The sequence below is a fragment of the Oreochromis niloticus genome, linkage group LG7, assembly GCF_001858045.2.
Source record: "Oreochromis niloticus isolate F11D_XX linkage group LG7, O_niloticus_UMD_NMBU, whole genome shotgun sequence".
Classification (NCBI taxonomy): Eukaryota; Metazoa; Chordata; class Actinopteri; order Cichliformes; family Cichlidae; genus Oreochromis; species Oreochromis niloticus.
In genome coordinates this window covers 19,896,208-19,914,778 of record NC_031972.2, presented here as the reverse complement: position 1 = coordinate 19,914,778, position 18,571 = coordinate 19,896,208, and the positions used below count along the sequence as shown (strand labels likewise).

General features: G+C 37.8%; 1 protein-coding gene across 3 annotated transcripts in view; it reads right to left on the bottom strand.

The window, feature by feature from the left end:
* The window catches only part of astn2 (astrotactin 2), a 292,012-nt gene that overhangs the window by 86,467 nt on the left and 186,974 nt on the right, over positions 1-18,571 (bottom strand). For all 3 annotated transcript variants that reach the window (XM_025909010.1, XM_005459486.3, XM_003454979.4), the window contains exons 12-13: positions 10,679-10,845; positions 7,821-8,009 (exon numbers count right to left, since the gene is read on the bottom strand). In XM_025909010.1, the coding sequence (XP_025764795.1) occupies positions 7,821-8,009; positions 10,679-10,845 (356 nt within the window). The remainder of the gene's footprint in view (positions 1-7,820; positions 8,010-10,678; positions 10,846-18,571) is intronic.

Sequence of the window (18,571 nt, the reverse complement as noted above, 5' to 3'; positions counted from 1 at the left end):
GTTCACAAGAAAGAGCCTAAGATTTACAACAAATAACCTAACCTTTTAAACCCCATTCACATTGAATATCAAAACAGCAGTCTGTGTGCATTAGTGTATGACATATAAAACAGGGCTTTGTCTCGACACTTTAATGTAATGAAGTATTTTGTGAGGCTGCTGTTGTACAATTGCGTTGGGTTGTATTTTTTTTCCTGTAAAAATAAAAGGGCTGTTTTCAGCTTTTTTCACAGCTTGCTTGACATCCTAGAAGAGGCCTTTGAATGTTGCCAAACTGTACAGACTGCATTTACACCTGGCTGCAATCCAACCACCTCCAGACATCACATACATTTCAGTTTCTATTGCCATACACTTTATCTGCAATTTACAATGCATTAGCAAACAACCACAATGCATTTGGGTGTAAATGGAGTCTAAGCATGGCTCATACTCCCAAAACGGTTAAATCCTACACTTCCCATTTATGCACCTAAATGGGATATTTGGAAAAGTCTATACTTGCCTTGCAAACATCCACATGTTTCAAATGGCATGACACCAGTTTGTAATGGATTATGTAATGGCTTTTGATAATAAATGCATAGACTGTGATTGCAAGCAACACAGATAGCACTGATGGTATTGTAAGCAGACATCTCAGCTGGAGAAAACTCCACACAAATACACACAAAATATTATACAGCTTTTTGGAAATTTTAAGTGACACAACAACTTTGACCTTCACAAATAAAAATAGTAGAAAGACTGTCTACACCATACCCAATAGAATGATTAAAAAAAACTCCACTGTCCTAAATCTCAGTGTCGCAAGCTGTGGTAGCATTTATTTGTTTTCTCATGAGCCAGACACATTAAATTGGTATGAAATCTGTCTAAACAGCCAAATGTTTGAATACAACAAAGATGCCAACAGATCTAGTAAGTAAAAATAATTATGCATGGAGATATATGACTATCTGAGTATCTAAGTAAATAACCATCAGTGCTTTAATGCCAGAATGTCACACACACATAACTCTGTGTGAGTTCACAATTCTGCCACGCACACCCACACACATATGTGCACAGGCAATAGTAAAGAGATAAACACTATGCTGAGAATTTAAGAAAGAAGGAGCAGGCACATATTTTGGAAGAGAATTAGGAAGCATCTCATCAACCTTGAGCAGCTTAACCCTTCACCTCAGCAGTCTGTCTCAGTGTCTCATGGCTACTCATTATATGGGAAGAAACTGCCTTGTAATGTTTGTTGACTCAACTCCCCAGTAGACGCTACCCTGTGCGCACAAAGGAGATAATTACTGAAAATTACTGAGGAACATGGAAATGTAGTTGTGTTTATGCCTGAGAGCTTTGTGGGCTCCTGGATTCACAAATTATTCATGTTGTGGTATCGTCTTCGCCTGAGAGGTGAGCAGTGATGACGACTTCTAACAGAGTACCTATCAAAAGTGGTTTTGTCTGTTTCTTCCTTTCGGTATCTTTTCTTTTTTGCAAAAAAAAAAAAAAAGAGCATTATGCATCAACGTGACAAGGGTGACAGCATCACCTTCACAAAGCAAGTGGAGCTTCATTTCTTCTCTTTCTCAATCATTGCTTGTCTTTCGTCACAACCCAAACGTTTTACTGCATTCACCATGGGGCATTCTTACTCTGCCAACTATTAAGGAAAATATCCATTAAAAGACGAGTAATATGATATGTTTAAATTAAATGCTAAAATCCCGGACTCATTTAACAGGTCTATATAGAGCTGTGGGGTCAGGTTCCTGTGTTAATGCTGTCTCAATCACCTCTGATCATATGGCAGTTCATGAAAAAAGGTGTTTTTTTGAGGCAAGAAAGAGAGTGCAAACTTTGAAATACCAGGAGGATATCTGCCGCTGCTCATTACATGGTGGTGTGAAAACAGTAGTGAGAGTATTCTTCTTCCTTTTTAGATCTGCTTTAAACTTTAATTATTCAATCTAAGTTCAGATTTGTTATTTAAGGGGAGTATTCATTTCTAAAAAATTAGCACGGCTGTTTTAGAGGTTCAAATTTGCATGACCTGTGAGGCTCACCCTATTCCATTTGCTTTTTTAATGTATGCTTCAAGTTGTTAATTGGTACTTAGTGATTGCAGTGGTGTATCAATGTATATATGTATGAGTCTGTCTCTCTCCTATTTGAATGCTGCCTGCTGCTTTCCTGTTCTAAATTTGCATGACCAGGGTGTGCATGTGTGTTCATACATTCACATTTACCCTTCATACAATCCTGTATCATAAAATGAGGTAAACTCAATTTTGGATGAACAGCAACACATGACATATTATACTAAGTACACCCCATCATTTTAATAGCTTGTAGAACCACTTCTAACTCTCAAGGTTCTTCATGACTTTATCAGTGTTACACATCGTTATGGAGGAATTTTGCCCCTCTTGTCTTTACAAAAAGGAAGTTTGTAGGCATTCACTGAGGTCTGGATTTAGACTGGACCATTGCAGGACCTGGATTCTTTTCTTCTTCAGCCATTCTGTTGTAGATCTGCTTTTGTCCTCTGGTTCATTGTCCTAGAATACTTTGGTATGCAGAGGATTTCGCTGTTAACTGTAAGATGCCCAAGTCCAGTGGCTGCAAATCAAGCCTAACTCATCACTCAACCAACATGTTTAACAGTTAGTATGAGGTGTTGTATGTGTAGGTTCTTACTCATCCAAGTCATGTTAGTCTTCAGTGCTTGAAAAAAAGGCATTTGGACTTCTTCAAGTTCACCTCTCATCCAAGAGGTTGGAGGTGAACAAAAGGTGGAGAGCCCCAGGTATTTAACCCCTACTGGGGTTCGTTCCCTGTGGACGTGACCCTGAGTGTTGTTGACCTACTACTGATCTTGTGAGTTATCACATGCTCCTCGACAGCATGAACCTTGTCCTTTTGGTGCAGGTGTCAGCTGAGTCTTGGCTCTTCAATGTTGGGCCATGTGTTTGTGGAGTGGAGTGTTTTCAGTAAACGTGGTCCTGTGCATCGTGGCCAAACACTGATTTGATCTTGTCTATCCAAAGGACAAGGGTAAGCTGTGCTACCATGTTCTTATAGAGAGAAGAGGCTTTTTTCTGGCATCCCTACGAAAAGAGTCATACTTGTTCAGGCTGAGTAGGTTGGGTGTAGCACTTGAGTTTGTTTCGCTGAGCATTACACAATCTGACCTTGGGGTACATTTTCTGGGACATTAACTTGTGGGAAAACTTGCAACTGTTTTAAATGTCCTCCACTTGTGAAAAATCTCTCTTACTACAGTGTGATGGACTTCAAGTTTTTTAAATTGGAAATGATCCTATACGACTTCCCAGGCAAATTACATTTTCACAGTTTTCTGCCTTTTGTCTTAGGTTTTGACAATAATGATACAGTGTAATAAGCCATGCTTTGTAGTTCATCTGAGATTGTATTTACCTAGGACCTGCTTAGGACTAGATTACTCTTTAGTCCTGATATGTAAGCCATTAGAATCAAAAGTGAGTCTTTTTCACCATGGCTGTCACCTTTTCAGGCATGGGAGTGACATTGACATACCAGTTAGTGGCAAGATGTAATTATGGTGCATATTAGTGCACAATGAACTAAATAGAAAGGATGTAATTTTAGGATAAGCTTTGGGTTGAAACCAAACCAAACCAGACTAAAAACATCTTGTCATTAGCCTGCATTCACTGTCTGCTTCCTGGACGAAATTGTAAAAAAATATAATCATTCTTTTTGGTCTGGATTTCTATTCCACAGCTTTTTATACTTCCACATTCACATTTACACATGTAATGAATGAATGCTTGAATGACATCGTAATATTTTGTTACAGTTCTGTAATTTTACAGCAACATGCAAAAATCACTCCCCAGGCTTACCGCAACATCCTGTGCAAAGCAAAGTGTGATCAATTTAATACCAAATGTATGCAAAACAGTCGTAAATCACGGATTGTATTTCATACTGAAAAAAAAAAGACCTGTGAAGCTGTGACTCAATTTATACAATTCATCTCAATCATCTAATATTTCACTTTGAGGTGCTGGTGCATAGGAATGGGGTTTTGTGTGTGTGTGCGTGTGTGTGTGTGTGTGTGAGAGAGAGAAAACCAGTAGACTGTGGAGGTGAGAAAAATAATGGGGCATAGGGCTGTGGAATAAGTCTTGCATCTGCATATCAAAGAAGGCGTGGAGGGAAGTGAAGAAAATGATGAGAATAAGGACTGTAGCATGTTTCTACAAATGCATAGAGTGTGAAGTAGGATCTTATGGGAGCAAAGTCATTATGAAGACAAAGCTAATGTTCTTTTGACAAATGACATAGTGGATTTGATAAGCACAGTAAGTACCACAGTAAGATAACATGGCATAATACACATGTTTAATTAACCACACTGCAAGGCAAGTACTAACCTACTGTGAGCTGAGCCTTTCTGGTTACACCCGGCTCAACTTTCCATCGTTAACAGAAATAAATTGAAACAAAGATGAAAGTTTAGTGGGGTCGATGAATACAAAATACATACTGGTTAAACAAAAATTTTCACCACAGAATTTGACACTGATTTAAATAATGGATACACAGAGTAACACCTTTCTTTTTTGTTTCCTCTAGTCTCTCTTCAAAAAGTACTGAACCATGTACTGTCGGTCTATTTAAATGCTTTTCGTGCTTCGTTTCAGACATACTCTGCACCTAGAGACGTGTGCGTTCTTTATCCAAACAGGCACATCAGCATGGAAGTGCACTTTGCCTGTCATCTGCATGTAATCAGCCAAGTGTGCCTTTAACTGCAGGGAACCATATAAGTGTAGCTAAGTATGCATCTTGCAATTAGCATGGAAATTTTTCTAGCTTCAAAGCACAGGTGCAAATTGCACAGGTGTAAGAAAATGAAGGCTGAGATGGAAAACAGGAAAAGTTCTCTATAAATGTTCTCTCTGAAGTGTGACTTAACTTCTTGGAAAGATAAATAACCACAATACCTAACCAATTTCAAAAGGAAAAAGTGGATGGAGAGCTGTGGCTGAGTGGTCATTTTAATTGACGTTCAGAACTGAAAATAGGGCCCTTTTAAGAGCCAAGTAGATTTGTCTGCAGTTCCCTTGGCAATGTCGGGGAAACTCTTTATAGAAATCATTAGTGAATTACAATTTTACCTAAGTTGAAAAAAACTCCCACATGAGTCTCAGCTAGAGCTAAACATGTTTATCCATGATGTTTGTAACTTTGCAATTATCTAACTTTTATTTTGATGTCTTTTTTTGGTTTTTGACCATTTGGTTTTTGACTGTCTCTTAAGACTTCCAAGTCACTGTGCCAGCTTAGTAATCAGCACAATTTACTTCTAAGTATAGACCTTGCCAAACAACTTTGGGGTGTATAAAGGTGAGACATTCACTAAAAAGGAGGAACATGAAAAGTTAATAGTCTTGTGACTTCTCTTTGGTAATTCACTGTTTGACAATTTCTTCATTTTTAAAGAAAGGATTTGAAGAAATTTAAAAAGAAAACAAAATTAAAGAAAGTTTTTAAATTTTAAGAAATTTAAAAGCAGGAACCAAAAACACATTTTAACAATATCATATACGCTATATTATTTTTATATTGATCTCATAATGTAAAAAACAGTATGTCACTCATTGTGTGTCTCAGGTCTGCCAAGGTTTTAACGCTAGTTTTAATGTTTCAGTTTTGTAATGTCATCAGAGTCCTGGTCTTGAGTACATGTGTATTTACTTTCTGTATTTAATATAACCCAGCTCGTGGAGTTGGAGCCAGGAGGCTCAGGCCCCACTGTGCAGCCTACTGTTTGAGGGCAAAGGGATAAAGACTGCCTCTTTGCCAGGGTTTATAATCCTCAAACTGTGCCTTTGTTTCATCTGTCAAACTGTGCCTTGTTTAGTGTATTAGAGGAAGTTACCAACTGGTTTAGCCTCTCAAACCTTTGGGAAACCTTGGACCTGTAGTTCCCAATTTAAGCTCTGGACATGCCAGTCTTTCCTCCAAACTGTCTAAAGATAACTCTTCAGTGCCTTTTTAACTTACAGCTTTTAGAACAAAATGACTGGTTGTGCATCAGAAGTTAGTGAGGCTGATGTCTGCAGCTACTCTTGGAAAAACCCAAGGCGTATACTAAGTGTCAAAACTCGTCATTGAGGGTACAGAGAAGGTCGTCAGATGTTGCCTTTATGGGGGAGTTAAACTATAGCTTTTTATTCCTTTGACTGCTCTGAAGCCTCTTAATTTATAACGTGAGGTCCAAACAAAACTCAGAGAAACATATTTTCAGTTTGTATTGACCTCTTCTGTATACTTTGCTAATTGGTTGACATTTCCTGAATGCATGAAAAAGCTAATTTACTTTAAACCAGTGTTAGATTCTTATAATATTTCATGAGAGAAAGCAATGGATTTTATTGGTCATCTTTTATAATAACTCACTCTAGCTAATACATGCATTAGTCTGATTCTTTCTGTTGCTACTTAACAGCTTCTCTACGTTCCAATAACATCTTCAAGGACGCTGCTGACACGATTTTGTCGAGTGTTAAGTCCCAAATAAATGAAACTTAATGGCATTTAGAACTGCTTCTTTTGAAAGCTGTTTATATTAAGAATATAGGGATATTAAAGCAGAAGTGTCCTTTTTTATACACTTATCTATGGATTACTGAAATGCTGAATTCTCTGAGGAATTATGTGAAATTACAGTACCTGAATTATAGCACGCTTCTGAGAGAAGACTTCACACAAACACCTTACAAAGGCTCTTATGTTAATATTATTCAAATTGCTTCTTTGACTATAATTTGACCATTTTAAAATGAAATTAATGGTGTAAAACTGCAGACGCGAAACACTTACCTTGTGTTCACCACCCTTCCTGGGTACAAGGAGATTTTAGCACAACGATGATGCCCAAAGAAACTATCAATACATTCAGATAAATTCTACCTAGATCTAAAATTTCAGCCATTTTTGAAAGACGGAAAGGTTTCTCTCCGTTTCTTAAAAGTATGTGCTGTAAAGTCATGACCCTGTACCAAGCACAACTGTTATGACCCATAGGGCAGAGCAGTTGAAAAGCATTTTATGATTACCCTGCTGAAAGCGGTGCCTATATAGTATGCGCATGAGATAGTGACGACAGACACAGAGAATGTGAGATATAGGCTGAGCATGTTTACCGTGGATACTGTATTTGTGCATAAATAGACCCTATCATCTCTCAGTGTTGAGCATTTCCTCACAGACAGCATGTGACTTATCAGAGTGAGCCAGGTTTTCAGAGAGCTGACAGTTTAAGGAGAACTGCCATGGGATAAGTCTCAATCCTCACTCAACCATTACACTCTCATGCCCTGCTCACTCTCTCTCTCTGTGTCACACACACATATCTACATAGACACGCACACACACACACACACACACTGAAGCAAGCACAGACGCAGCAACCCAATGGCAAACCCTGACTACCGATTCTCAGAGCTGCCTCAATGTGTCTCCCGAGATGCAGAAAAACTGTTCAGATGTGAAACAGCAGGTCTCGAGGGAAGACTAAGTGTCTACAAGTTTAGTTGGAAATAATATAAAGACAGATTCTTTTTTCAATAGATAAGAAAACAATAAAAGGGAGAGAAAAAGCATAAACTTATAGGACGAGACACGATTCTAGATAAGATTAAAGAAAAGTGAAGAACAGCATAATGAAAAGTCACGAACAATAGAAAGAAAAAAGACATAACACATGAACATTATTCTGTATAGTCATGTAAGTGTAATGCATGTACTTGTACACTAGTTACCGGAAGGTCATTTGGAATATCTGTCCCAAGTTGACTTGCTGGGTTTTGTTGTTGTATCCATGCAGCATCTCACCAAACAGGGTGTCATTGAAGTAGACATCCTGCTTAGGGCATTTTGGTCCATCACAGTTGTCTGACTGCAGGAGACAGGAGCGCCCATCGCCTGCCAGCTTGTACTCTTGCACGCATCTGAGGAAGAAGGAAACACTGTCAATACAATGTATGATATGCAATCTAGGAGACCTTGTTTACACTTGAGGTGAAAGCATAGTGCTGGCAAGATTTGAAACAGAAGATTGAGCTGTAGCAGGCTGATTGTGATTTGAAAGACTGACATTATATACAAGGATGTTCCCATGTTCCTACTTTAATTTTCAATCTATAAAGACCAATACAGAGAAACTCAGCATGTCCAAATCTTGCCAATTTTCTTTAGAATTCCCTCAGACTAATAACAGCCTAACACAGACAATCACAACCAATTTTTTGAAATGACATTTTTCTGGGTTTTCAGTTTATATACAGTTGAATCTACTTTCTTACTATCAAAGCTAAAATGCCTTTTACATATGCAAAGTGCTATCGTCGCAATTATTGCTGCAGAGTTTGTGGACACAAGCACTCTGGTGAAAACCGTTTTAAAACAGATTCCAGTGGCGCTGGATTCAGCAGACTCTGCAGTTAGTCACAATTATTAGCTTCCACTTTTGTGTGCAATCCTGTCTTACAGACCAGGCTGAGCAGTTAGTGCTGCTGGATAGGGCTGAGCGCAGGACTCATGCAATTGTTCATGTCTCTTCACCTCGGTGGGAAGCAGATGTCAACTGCTGTTGGCAATACTCAGATCTGGTGGAACAGGGGCTTTCTGTAGTTGAAGGCAAGTCTGTTTCCATTTTTGTAAACGAGCAATTTGCATAATTACAGAACAAAGTTATACCATTCAGATGATTTTATTAATTTAATCTGTTTTTTCCACAGGCTACTTTGTGCATTTATTACAGAACATGTGGATATACAGGCTAGTTTTTTAGTAAAATACATTTATGAAATTAAACAGGATATCACAGTAAATGGACAGAGCCTCAACTTTCATGTTTGCCCACAGTGTAAGGGTACCAAATGTTCTGGGGGAAATGAGGGCATCATTCCCGATCAGACACACATCAAGAATGAGGGCATGCTTCATGTTTCTTTAGGCTTCTGCTGTTAAGTTTCCATCAGAAAGTCAACAGATGCATTTAGACATGTTTTCTCCTTTTTATCAGTTATCAGGTCCCAGGAATTAAGCAGCTTTCATTGGCATGATCAGAACAATGTTTCCATAAATGATCGGCCAAACATAGTAACTCAACTAGAGTCTTGAGGTATAAATACCCTCAAAGAAGACAGCTATTTAAAGAAAAACGGGAAGGACAACCCTAAAGCTAGCAAAAACACTGACAGAACTCTTCCTGTATTTTTGGTTTCTATTTGTAGGCCTTTTTCAGACCTTTCATGTTTGGAACAACAATATAATATTTAATATTCCTTTTAGAAATTGGGTAAAAAAGACCAATATAGAAGAAGTTCAGGTCTTTGTGGCAGAAATACTCACTAAGCTGAAGGGTTTTATTCACTGTAGACCACAATCTTTTCTTTAACCTAACCTTAAAATATTTCCATGTCCCAAACCTGAGCCTGTAACAGAAAACTGATGATAACAATAAATTCTGAACAAGATAAAAATATTTAATAAGCCAGCTAAGAACAACCGTGTTTCTTTTTTTCATGCAAACTCTAGTCTCATGGGCGGAAGTCCTGTGCTTGACCCATTAGTCCACTATTCACATCTTTTCCAGCTGCCACAGACCACAGTGCAGTAGTTTTTTTTCAGTGTTTTTCATCAAGTTGCAGAGTAACAGTGTGATTGCACTGGGAAATCTAAGCACTCAAATGGAAACCTAAGTATTTACAATATACTGGTTATAATTAAAAAAAAGTTTTATGAATTAGTGCAAAAGAAAAACTATACCTAATTGAAATTTGGCTTGATTTCCCCTGCAAGATTATCTTCATTCTACAAAATGACTATCACATGGAGGCTCACTGCCAGCCATGACAGCAGGACTTCCACTGTTAAAGCAGGAGCTTTATAAAGTTTTTAGCTAAAGAGACCAGTTTAATTGAATGTCATGTCCAGGGTGGTACCGGGATAATGGTCATCCTCTCTGTTTTCATCCCTCAGCATCAGACTGTCAATGCAAAGCTCCATTTGTACCATGCAGAGAACTTTGGCATGTTGTGCTAAAACTTAATGCACTGACAAGGCTCTAGGTTTTTTTTTAAATCTACATATAGAAAATCTTCACAGACCCACCAAATTTGCCTCCCTGTGACTTCCACTGCTTCCACAAAATGAAAATCAGGTTAAAGGTTCACTGTTTTGACACAGTACCTCTGTAACATTCAGGCACATGTGCCAAGAGAACAGAACGGGGCTTCCACTGAGCAGTCTAAAAATAGTAGCTGGGGTAGAAGCTGTGAACACAATTTCAAAGGTGAGATTCACTAATATCACTTGTATCAGGTACAGTATTTGAATTGTTTGGGCAAATTCATGCAAGTTGTTTTTCCACAATTCTTTGTATTGTACATGTTTTTGTAGATTATGCTTGTAACGGCTATAATAGAACTGTATGATATGTATTTATCAATCTATCTATATGGCTTTCTATCTATAGTTTATTCACTGGTTATTTCGTATTTGGTATTCTTTGAAATTTATATATGTGTAATTGAAACATCACTCATGAAACCTACTTTCAAAGAAAGCTTTGCAGATGTCTTCTCTTTCTCTGTTTACTATTAGCTATTCTCACCCGCAAAACATGAGTACGTTGCTGGAACTTGGGTCATCTTCAAGGGGCACAAGCTGCTGGAGACACAACTGTTCACAACCTCCATTGAAGCCATCCGTACAGTCAATGCCCCTGGAGTAGTCATAGCAACCTGAGCCATCCTTCATTGGCCTCAGCCCCTCAGGACACTGTAAGAAAAAGAAAGAAGGAAAGGTGGTGGGAGGGATACGAGCAGGGGGTGAGGATAAAGGCACAGAATAAGAATAGAGAAGAAGAGAGTAAAACACAGAGGTCAGAATGTGCATTTTAATCAGGATTGAAAAGTACTGAGAGGACAGAGATAGTAAGACTGAGAAGATAAGACAGTAGTGGTAGGGAGTAAGACTTTCAGAAAGAACAAATTCAAGAAAAGAAGAATTTAAGCCAATTATATTTTTCTGATACAACACAAAAAAGGTGGAGGTGCTTAAAGGATTAGAAAATTAAACAGCGGCAGCTTGGAATCTTTACCACAGCTCATTTCACTACCTGAGCAGAAAGCCCCCCCCCACAGTTCACACAAAGGCCTGTGTTGGTGTTGTTGCTGTTTTTTAAATGCCAGACAGAAAGAAAAAACTCAGAGGAGAAAGATATAGACACAAGCATCAGCAATTAAAATGATTATCGTTTGTGAAATCATTCCACGCTGATAGAAGTGTGATAAAAGAAAATAATAAACGTAAGCATGGCAAATGAGCCAAGGGATTTCAAGAAACAGAAATAGCCACTCTTGTTTGCTGGGAATTAAGTCGACTGATACTTTTTAGATGGATAATAATTAGCAAAGTCATTAGTGGCTCACTAAAAAGTGGCGCCCTACCTTGCAGTAAATTATTGATACCACAAGCTTTTATCACTGGGTTGTTGTTGTGACATTTCATTTCAATACAAAGTATTAGTTCAACTTTGAGTTCCCATCAACCAAACACAAAACAAATCACATTTATCTGAGTATGTCAACTCAAGCCAGAAATCTGAAGAGGAACAATTGGTCCAGCACCTTAGTCATTTGCCTGGCTAATTTAAAGTGCAGAATTTAATTTATGAAGTGGATTTTTAAATGAATTATATTTCCTCCAGCATAAGAAATACTAATTATTCAGAACTGCAAAAGCAGCAGATGTATTATATAAGAAAGTTGGACTCCATTAAAAATGTAATGTTACTAACAATAAATAACTTCTTGACTTAATAGCTTACGCTCATAAATTATATTGCATTATTCATCTCATATGTAAACAAGATGCTTATTACACAAACAAAACAGAAAGGTCAGACTTTTCTGCTGGCTCAGCTTAAAGTCAAGTCAACCAAGTGCTGCTAAACCATTTTGATAAGTGTTATTATATGAAAAAGCATAAAAGAATGTGTGTGTGTGTTAATTGTTTTAACAATTAACAGAATATTAGCAGAATATTAAAATATTATACATTCTATATATAAATCATATATCATATATTTTCACGACACAGTTGCTGAAGCTTTGTCGGCTCCATGATGTGAATCTCTCATACCATCACATCCTAAAGATTCTCTCATGGACTGACGTCTGATGACAGCTGAGCACAGTGAACTCCTTCTTATGTTCAAGAAACCAGTTTAAGATGATTTGAGCTTCGTGACATGGCACGTTATCCTGTCAGAACCAGGCATCAGAAGATTGGTATGACGGTGGCAGTCATGAAGGGATGGACATGCTTTTCAACAAGATTCAGGTAGGCCGCAGTATTTAAATCATGCATAGTTAGTACTAAGGAACCTAAAGAAAGAAAACATCCAAGAAATTATCCTCCAAATCATTACATCAGCAGAGTGATATACTGGAGTGAACCTTTGATACAAGGCAGGATGGATGCATGCTTTCATCTTATTTAAACCAAATTCTGACACTACCATCCAAATACAGCAGCAGAAATCATTTTTCCAATCTTCTGTTGTCCAGTTTCGGTCAGCCCATGTAAAGCCTCAGTTTCCTGTTCTTACCTGACATGAGTGGCACCTGGCATGATTTCTTCCTGCTGTAGCTTCTGTGATTTAAGGGCATTCTGATTGAAATCTTTTTAAAAAATATATTTCTCAAGAGACACCTGGTTAAAAGGGCAGCAGAAATTGCAGCAAATATAACACAAGTAAAGACAGAAGCACATTTGATGGTCTTCTGGACATCTTGATGGCAACGAGCGGTTATTTCAGATATTGATGCCTTCAGTTTGAAATAGTTTAACTATTTGCTCTGAGTTCTGACATCAACAAGGCACTCCCAGAGAACTTACTGCATACTTGCTGCTCACTGGATATTTTCTCTTTTTTGGACTATTCTCTATAAACCCCAGTCATGGCTGTGCAGGAAAATCCCAGTAGATCCACAGTTCCTGAATTGCTCAGATCAGACAGTCTGGCATCAACAACGTTCAAAGTCACTTGTATCACCTTTCTTCTCCATTCTGATGGTGAGTTTGAACTTTAGCTGGTCCTCTTGAATGCATTGAGTTGTTGCTATGTGATTGACTGGTTAGATATTTGGATTATTTGTTGCATTTTTTAACATTTGTTTTCCAGTTGGCGATCATCAATATTTGGCAGTTTTTTATAACTACACCAGGAAGGCCACATCCAACTACTGCAGTATACAGCAATAACCTTTGAATTAGTTTAACTAAACAGAAAACAAATCATTCCTCTGTGTAGTGAGAACCAGGATCCAGTAGCTGGTGCCCTGACTTTCACAAGTTAACATATGTCATCACTGAGATGTTATATAATGTTTCCTACGAAGTGTGACATTACATGCTGGAAAACAACAACAGAATTACCACCCCATATGAGTTTCCAGTAGGATGCATATAGTCTCAGAGATACTATAAATAGTTTCCATCTCATCTTTGAATACTTGACAGGTTTCAGCTGTGGTCAATTTACACTTTCAGATATGAGCCACATGAAAATGTGTTGGTTTTGCCAGCCTTTCAGTTGCTAGTGTTGCTGTAATGTCTTCCTTGCTAGTATTGGTATCTGCCTCTTTTTGCTAAGAAATGAGGACTGTGAGAGACTGAGTTACATCGGTTTTTTCAGTCCACAGTTCAGTTCTTTCACTAACGGCTACTCTGACTCATCTAGATTCCTCAAGTTTTGTGTGCCTGCATAGGATATTTTTGTAGGCGTGCAATGACAAACAGCTAAAATGTCTGCTGGTTGTGGTGTATTTATTCTTAGAGAACAAAAAAAACCCCAAAACAATGCTATATAGCAAACACTACACATTTCTCAAAGTTCAGAAAGTTAAATGACTTTATTATTTCTCTGAGAACTTTTTCTTAGGTTAGGAAGCACAAAGGAAGAGGTGGTGTTAAAGGGTATAGAGCATGTAAGGAAGGTTCACTGACATCATTAGTCACATGCCTGCAGACACAGTTGTATAGACGCTAAAGGGAAAACTATGTGTAGCTATTTATTAATGACTGACATAGGCAAGGACTCACATCCAAAGGCACCCTTTTCCCCTCAGTTCTGGTCATCAGATGAAAAGGAAAACAACAGAGAAGTGGTATATATTGTTGTTTTGGACTAGAACAGTTAGCATTTCTACCTGCTGGAGATAGAGGCGTATGAGGTGTGTGAACTTTTATCTCCAACAGCTGTCAACCATCATAGTCGTTATGTTTCACTGGTTTTCTGCTTAAAGATTTCCAAAGAGATTATTAATCTCATTAAATCCAGCAGAACTGTACCATTTAAGTAATGCCAGTTATTAGTAACTACAACAACAAATAATCCATTAGCATTTCTGGAAACAAATGCTTTATAGTAGAACCATTTAAAGGCCATCTTTTTTCCTCTTTTCCTCAGACTGTTTCAAATCCTCATTTAGTCCAAAACAATGATCATCAGGATCAATCTTATTTTGAAAGGTTTCCTGAGATCAAAAGTAAGATTTTTCTTTGGCATAAGCCTTCTGGAGAAACAATTACATAAATCATATGGTTGTTTTAAATAAAGCTTAGGCAATACAGAACATTAGCAGAGAAATCAAGTTAGAAATGAGATAAAGACTAATAATGTTAGAGATGTTTGGAAATGTATGAAGTCTATTAGAAAAGTATTAGAAAAATGGGAATGTTCATTAACTGTCTAATAGATCTAAAACACTTGGGCCATTTATATGTATAAATAGATATTTGAAAAATCCCCATTCGCCCTGGGGGCAGTCTTTATCCTCCAAGCTCAGGTCCTCTTTCAGTGTCCTGAGAGCTTGAGGATCTTGCTCAATATCTTTGTTGTTCCTAGCAAGAGACTTGCCCTTTGTAAATAGGATAACCAGGTGTCACACTTGGAGGAGTACAAAGAAGCTTTATCCTTTGTCCCCATTCCCAGATACTGAGTCAATGTTCTGCAGTTGGTCTGGCTCTAGTTTTCAGTCATCACTGCAGGAGAGACACATTTACACAGTATTGCTCATATCCAGGGGCTGTGAAGAAAGCGAGCAAATCTATCACCGTGGGTCAAAAATTCAACATATCACCATCTTTTGCTGTTTTTGCAAGTCACCGCAAAGTCACAAGCTTTGCAGATTTTTGGTGGAACATGGTGAAAAAACAAGCAAAAGGAAATGCAGCAACAAATATTAAATCGATTGAAGCTGGTGGAAATCAACTGCCAGCGAGTTTTTGCACTTTTTGTACCTTTTTTTGACATGAAGTGACACAGTAAGGAAGCAAGTAGGTGAGTCTCACACAAAGTATGGAAAAGTGTGTCTCGCAGACGTGCCCTTTGCTTTGGTCTGACATGCTGTTGCTGCTCTAGTGCAACATCCAGTAGTTTGCTTATTGCTCCATTACTCAGTTTAAGACTTTTCTAGTAGATAGTGTGCCAAAAGCTCTGGAATATCTAACAGTAAATTCTTAAAATGAGTTGTTATATACACTGATCAGTCATTACGTTATGATTAGGTGATAGGTGAAGTGAATAACACTGATTATCTTAACTTATTACCCCACAAGGATCTTTCTACCTACCTACCTACCTATCTATGAATCACAGTTTCTTTAATATCACATGGATGACCATTGCATTTGTATATGTTACTTGGGAATGCCCGGTACCAGGATGCACTATGGGAAGAAAGCAAGGTGCTGGAGGCAGTGTGATGGTTTGGGCAATGTTCTGCTGGGAAACCTTGGGTCCTGCCATCCATGTAGATGTTACTTTGACACATACCACCTACCTAAGCATTGCTGCAGACCACATACACCCTTTCATGGAAACAGTATTCCCTGATGGCGGTAGCCTCTTTCAGCAGCGTAATGTGATCTGCCACAAAGCAAAACGTTTCAGGAATGGTTTAAGAAACAGAACAACGAGTTTGAGGTGTTGTGTCTGTGGGATGTGCTGGATAAACAAATACCTCACAACATACAAGAATTACAGGATCTGTTGCTAACATTTTGGTGCCTCAACAGGTCAGGGCTGATTTCGCAGCAATGCAGTATTAGTCTGGTGGTCATAATGTTATGCCTGATCGGTGTATATCAAGTGAAAAATTTAGATGTGAGGACAATCTAGACAGAGAACAAGCAGAGGAGCTGATACCACCTTAAGCTTATTCAATTTGACATTTGGATGACACTTTCACATATGTCAGGCTTTAATTTATACACTTTTCTGTATCTAATTCATCCCTCAAGGATGTGTTTTCCATTCTCAGTATTATACACTAACAATTGCTCAAGTAAGTACAGAAAATAGTCTGTCTTGCATTGAACTTAGTGAAAGGAGAGGGGAAAGTTCTTCTGATTGTTGGTTTGCATGCCAAGGCTTTATTTTTGCGCAAAAGTTCTCTGAGGTCCAAGAGCACAATTTATAATCCTACGCGATCATCACCCACCTGTGGTAACAGAACTGTCTTAGAAGGGATCAAGGCTGCTTGTCTCCACTTATGAGATGTTTAAAATCATAATTTGATGTCTCATAATTTAAACATTATGCTATGTTATAATATCTGATGTCTGTATGGAGATGAAATTAATGCAGTATGGGTACACTGCCTTTTATTTTATCCTTTTTTTTATTTGTATTTTTGTTTACATTGCAGGAGTCATTTTCGGATTTTATAAAACATATTATTCAATTACATTTGTTGATCTCCTGAGAAAACCAAAGCCAGAAACAATAAAGAAAAAATATGAATTATGCATTGCTCATGTGTGCTCTACACAAAATCCCATATGTTCAGCATTCGGTGGAAGAGCACTCTAGTCTCTGACAAGATTGGAGCCATTCATCACATTAGAGCAGAGCTGTGGGAATAGCTATCTGTAATTCAGAATTGCCATGCAGCTCTCTGTGGTTGAATGAAAGTTCTTAAGGTTAGCCATTAGTGCAGCCCATGAGCTACTTGCTCTTTCTGCCTGGACAACTCTCCAAAGACACAAGGGTTCGGGAGGGGAACAATTTGTATTTGAGACAAATGAATTCCACTCAGTTCTTCTGAAGTGATTCTGTGATGGCAGCACACCAAGAACAAGCCAGTAGTGAGAACTTTTATACTTGTAGACACAACTTTCTTGCATTTCATTTTGCTTGTATAGTAAATCATCTTGACAGCTGATCACTAATTAAAAATGTATAATTAAAACAAACGGTAATTTTATATAATTTGTATGTTATTTAATATATTAAATATTTAAAGGAATGTGTTTATATATTTTTTTGTCTTTTAGAGGGTTTAACTGAATGCTTAAACGTGATGGATTTGAGGCTTTTATATTAGTGTTCAGCCTTTAAACCTTGTCCCTGAGCGTAGACACTTGACATCAATGTAGAACACCCATCATCGAGGGTAGCATATGTATGTACTCTCTGGGGGCTATTTAAGTGAGAATTTCATGACAGCATTAAGAATGGGACTAATGGCATTTCACTCCTGTTAATTCCTTGCGGAGTAAAAGTGCAGGGTAAGTAGGCCTGAAGAAATTAACAAAAAATGAGTGAAGAAAGTGTTTAAGAAATATAGCTGTACATGTAGCCGATCTCTCTGCACATTATGTACTGCACATAGATCACCCCTCCAAATTAACATTCTGAATGAACGCAAGTCATTTCCCCAATCACCTATTAGGGCTTCTGCTTAAATCAGGAACTGAGTATAATCTATTTAGAACTCTTTTCCATAACGATCATGTCAAAATTAAGATGCTAGATGTTTGTACTTAGTAGCCATCAGATATTTTGGAGAAGGAAAAGGCCGTGTGAAAAGCTAAGGATAATAAAGAAACAATATGTTTAAAAGATGTGCACTGGGTCTTTCACAGGACAAGAAAATACATATATTTAGAAAAAAACAGCAGAGCTTTAAATAACAATGGCAGGCAGGGGGAAAAAATCTAATATTTTAAAAGCATATTCGACAGCCTAATCTAGTTTAGAGATGGCAGTGATGCATGCCCTGCGGCTCTTCTGCTGCTTAAATGTGTTAAATTAGGCTCCACAGTTTTATTGCCCTAAGAGCAAACAAACTTACTAAAGAATGTATTGCATCTTGTGAGTTTAACTGGGATATCCCAGTTTGGAGGTTTATCCTAGTTTTGATGACATCTGGGATATGAAATTTATGTGCAACACAGACAAATCTGGTTTTGCATGTCCCTGTACACATTGGCAAATATTAGTATCCTTTTTGCTAATTAGTGCTTGGTATTTGCACAGGTGCCTGTGATGTCTAACATACACTGTTAGTTTTGAAAGTGCTGACAAAATCTGACATTTGGAAGACTAGCATCCTGCAATCTATTTAGAGACTTTAGAGTACAATCACACATCCAAAGTAAAAAGTAAATTACAGTGTTTTTTATTACAAAAAGTGAAAAGAAATATGTATCT